Genomic DNA, 4,582 nt, shown 5'->3' with positions numbered 1-4,582 from the left:
GACAGACAGCAGCGCGCCGCGCCATGCCGGCGGCGGGTCGGCTCCCAGGACGGCCACCGAATAGGCCAGCATGCCCAGGCCGTCCGGGGTGAAGCTGGGGAGCAGCTGCCCGGCGGCTGCGAGCAGGCGCTGTGTGTAGGCGTCCGCTGGCTGCACCCGCAAAGCCGCCAGCGCCTGGGCGATGACAGCCAGCTCTTGAGGGCTCATTGTTGGCAGCAGCTGCGGACGATTTCAGGAGGAACGCGGCAGGCGCATCAGCTGACTAGCACTCGTGCTAAAAAATTCCCCGGCTCACATGTGAGCCCAGAAGTGCACGACGTGTGAACGGTGGCACCAAAGGAGTGACACAGGCTAGACTCGAAATCCACCTCAATCGGTTGAGTGCCCACAGGCTGCGCCCTTGACAGAGCCACCGCAGCGCCACACGACCCCGCCCAAGCAGCGCTCACCTTGCTGGTGCGCTGGAAAAAGGCGTCCCACCACGCCTCATTCGGCGCCACCTTCAGCCGGGCCGCCGCCCACACGAGTTGCGCGCAGTCGCGCACCCCTGCGCGCGCCATACCCCGCGCGCCCTGCCGCAGCGCAGCCTGCAAGAGCTCCTGCGGCGCGGATGCGCGCAGCTCAACGAGCGCCCAGAGCAACTGGGACAGGATGCGAGGAGTCAGCCCCGCCACCCAAGGCTCTACAGCAGCCACCTGGTTGATTGATTTGGGGCGCATGTTATCAAGAGATGGCATTTGCAGGACGTAGCGCTGCCAGCGCCTCCTCGCAGCAGGGCCGCTGGCGCATGCGGTGATGATAACGCATGTGTGATACCTGTGTGCAGCCCGCAGCACTCTGATGCCAGCACCCACGGCCAGCAGGCACCGCAGGCTCACCATTTCGGCGACCAGCTGTTGCTGCCCCTGCAGGCCCAGCCGCGCCATGGCCCACAAGCAGTACGCCAGCCCGAAACCGTCCAGCAGCGCCCCACGTGAGCGCAGCAACGACGCCACCTCGGCCCTCAGGACCTCCATGCCAGCGATGTCTGCGCTGGCGTCTGTTGGGGCAGCGCCGCGGGTGGCGCCGCTGCTGCTGCCTCTGCCACTGCCTACGGCACTGCTGCCGTAGGTGTTACTGCTGCTACAGCGACAGCTCCTGCTGCTGCTGCTGCTGCTGCTGCTGCTGCTGCTGCTGCTGCTGCTGCCGACATTGCCGCCCACGGAGACGGCGCCGTGTGGGCGCGCCACAAACCGCGCCGCCCGGGTAACAGCCGCGGTGACAGCGTGGCCATCCATCTGGGAGCCGCGAATGCGGATGCAATCTGCCAGCACCGCTGGGCCCTGACGGGCAGCCCCTTTGATCGCTGCCATAAGAGCAGCCGCTCGCTCACGCCGCGACAGCGCCGCGACCACGGGCGTGGCGGGCGCCTCATCGACAAGCGAGGCTGGAGCGCCGCTGGCCGCCTGGCTGCGCCGCCCCTGGTGGCCGTTGGCGTACGGCTGTGCGTGCGTTGCGTCTAAAGTTGTGGACGAATCGAGGTCGCAGTACGCGCCTGAGCTGACCAGGGGACTGGTGGGGTCCGCCGTCCTCACATAGCACGCAGCAGCGGGCGCGCAGCGCGACCTGCGCCAGCCCCACTGGCCCTGATAAAGAGCTATATGGCTAACTGTACATCTTCGTTGCAGTCTGAAAGCGGTGCTGTGGGCTGGAGTGCTGCACGCTGGCCCATACAGCCAATGCATCTAGTGATGGGGCCTCATGGAAGCCTGAGCCTGCAAAATAGTTGATTAGACTAATATTTCACCACCAATGGGCTCGCTGCATCACCGAGCCAGACGGGTAGTGCATACTGCACGCGGGTGGTGCAGCGAGTGATGAGGGTGCGTGCTGATGTGCTAGAGCAACTTAGGTTTGATTCGGCCGACATAACATATTCGTAAGCAACCGTTTTGATTCAACAGGCAGCCCAGACTCTGGATTGGGTGGATTGCCTTGACTCGGTGGCGTCGATCTGAGGAATGGCGACCACCAGGACGGTAGACAACTGCCCAGACAAGGTGACTATGCGTAATTTATATGTAGGAGCAGCTGGAGTGTATTTGAGCGGTCTGGTGCAGGGCCAGGGCAACCGAACACCTGTCATCCGCAGGCCAGCGCCACAACCAACTATGTATACGTCTCGGAGCTGGACCCCTTGGCTCGCAGCCAGTTTGTGGAGATCGGCGCCTTGTGAGTGGCAGGGCGGCAGTGTTTGAGCTGGTGCTCGCGCTGCGACTACTGCGCCGTGCCTCGCGCCGTGCCTTGCGCAAGCGGCAGCGCTTGCATTTTGTGCAAGCGCCGGCTCCATGATCATATTGGTAAGGCGCAGCAGTGGGCTGGGCATGTCCTAGTGCTCCAGCTCCTGACATGCTGTCCAGCAATCGCGTTGTCCTGGCGTGCTTTGACAATCCACCTTGAAGCATGCGGCCCGCTCGCATGCACACCTGCTTCTGCAACGCAGTGTGTTCAATGTGGCGGGCCACCCCACAGTGCCTCACGGCTCGGTGGCGCTGAACAGCATCCAGCGGCGGGTGAGAGCTCACTCGTGGCGGCAGCTCGGCCACCCACATCCTTCCTGCAGCAGGAGGGGCAGCAGCTGGGCAGCTGGGGCTGCGTTGCCGCCCTTCCAACTGCATGGAAGCGGCCGCGCAGCGTCTATGGAGCCACGGCTTGGTCGCAGCGAGCAGTTGTAGCAGCAAACCGCAATGCGCTGCTCGATTCCGCTATCGCAGATCCTCAAGGTGTCAGTGCGTGACGCGGCCGACGTGCGCGCCTATGCGCCGCCGCCCTCTGTGCCCACTGCCAACCTGCTCTATGGGGAGATCGCTTACGTGACAGACAAGGCGCGTGTTGGTTGGGAGCGGGCTCGTGGGGGACAGGCCGCAAAAGGAGCGGATGACGCTCAGGCCAAGCGCCGCGTCGGCAGGCAGGCGGCCGTGTGGGGTGCGGGGTGATGATGCGTGGCAGCGCCAGATTGCTGAGTGCAATAGCAGCAGCAGCCACCGCTACAGGCAAAGGCAGTGGGACGTTGAGAGAAATGACAACCTAGCTGTGGGTCACACCGAGCCACTACCCTGGCAGCGGCAGCGGCAGGGATGACAGAGACGCGCGGCCAAAGGCGCGGCCGCCACAGACTTTCATCGTCCTTGGCCGTGCTGCCTCCGCACAGGTAGCCCAGCGCGAGCTGTCGGCGAATGACATCATCGACAGGCTGCTCAAGGACTTTGCTGGGCAGGTGGGCCTTGCCTCTTGAGCCTGCGGGGCTGATGGGGCCTGCGGAGCATGCTGAGTATGGGGGACCTCGGTGAGCCCCGGAAATCGGTATGGCAGGGGAAGAGCGGACGGGACCACATGCGAGAGGATGCTGCGAGTGGTCTGTTTCCGCAACGTCCGAGCAGCAGTACCAGGCAGTTGCAAGTCCAAAATTGATGGCGGCTCTCTTCACGCGAGAGAAGTTTCAGAGAGCTTCTTTGTCAGTCAACGTCCATGATACAAGTCACACACACACACACACACGCAAACACACACACACACACACACACACGCAAACACACACACACACACAAGTGAAGAAGCAAAAACACACAAGCAAGCAAAACCAAGTATCCCACCAACGAACACCCCCCTTTTTTGCGCAGGTCCTGAGCGTGAACCAGCAGGTGGTTTTTGAGCTGCAGGGCCTCAACCTGCGCGTCGTGGTGGGCTCCCTCCTAGTGTCGGACGCCAGCGGGGAGAACAGGGACGTGCAGCGCGGCTTCCTCAGGGACAGCACCGCCTTCATCTTCACAAACTCGGGTGGGCGGGGCCCGGGGCCAGGGCGGGGCGCGAGTGCACGAGCGCGCGCATGCGCAACGCGCGCTGTGCGGTGCTTGGCTTGTGCAGGAGGGGGCGCGGCTGCACGCGCGTGTGGGGCGGAGGCCCATAGTGATGACAGACGGTGACCTCCCCCCCCCCCCCAGTCAGCTTCCAGCCTCCAATGCCCCCCATCCTTTCGAAGCCTCACCCACCCAAAACCGACCCTTTGCCGCCGCGCACTCCCCTCGCGCCCCCCAGGCCAGGCCCCCATCAAGATCACGGGCCAGAAGGGCTTCGCCACCAACCAGCTGTTCAAGAGCCGCACCCTGTCCTTCGAGTCCCTCGGCATCGGCGGCCTGGACGCGCAGTTCGAGTCCATCTTCCGACGCGCTTTTGCGAGCCGCGTGTTCCCGCCCTCCATCCTGGAGCGTCTGGGCATCCACCACGTCAAGGTGGGGCGCGGCGGGGGGCGCCACATCAGCGCGCTGTGCGGGGAATTGAGGGGTGTGGGGTTGGCGGGCTATTGCAAGCCATGATTTTCATCACGACCGGGCCGGGGTGCGGGGTGGCGGCACAGTACGAGGTTCAACGGGCACCGTGGTGCGTGGATTTGCAAGCAAGCCACGGGCCCAGCCGAGGAAGGATTCGCACTGTTGGGTGGCCGCCCGCAGGCCTGAGCTGCCAGTTGTGGTCAAGCGTGACGATCGGCTGCCCTGGAGCCGATCGTGACCACGATCATGCACCGCAAACCCAACCCACCCCACCC

General features: G+C 64.3%; 1 protein-coding gene across 1 annotated transcript; it reads left to right on the top strand.

Moving 5' to 3' along the window:
* Window positions 1-1,856: 1,856 nt before the first annotated feature.
* On the top strand, window positions 1,857-4,493 carry MNEG_7022 (vesicle-fusing ATPase; the record flags this gene model as incomplete). Its single annotated transcript, XM_014044504.1, has 8 exons — window positions 1,857-1,862; window positions 2,132-2,211; window positions 2,483-2,552; window positions 2,754-2,870; window positions 3,191-3,256; window positions 3,660-3,816; window positions 4,075-4,268; window positions 4,488-4,493. The coding sequence occupies 8 exons, from the start codon at window positions 1,857-1,859 to the stop codon at window positions 4,491-4,493; spliced, it is 696 nt and encodes a 231-aa protein (XP_013899958.1).
* Window positions 4,494-4,582: the final 89 nt, after the last annotated feature.

This window comes from Monoraphidium neglectum, assembly GCF_000611645.1.
Source record: "Monoraphidium neglectum strain SAG 48.87 unplaced genomic scaffold scaffold01206, whole genome shotgun sequence".
Taxonomy (NCBI): Eukaryota; Viridiplantae; Chlorophyta; class Chlorophyceae; order Sphaeropleales; family Selenastraceae; genus Monoraphidium; species Monoraphidium neglectum.
Note: the sequence above shows the minus strand (reverse complement) of the source record. Positions and strands in the feature narration are given on the sequence as shown.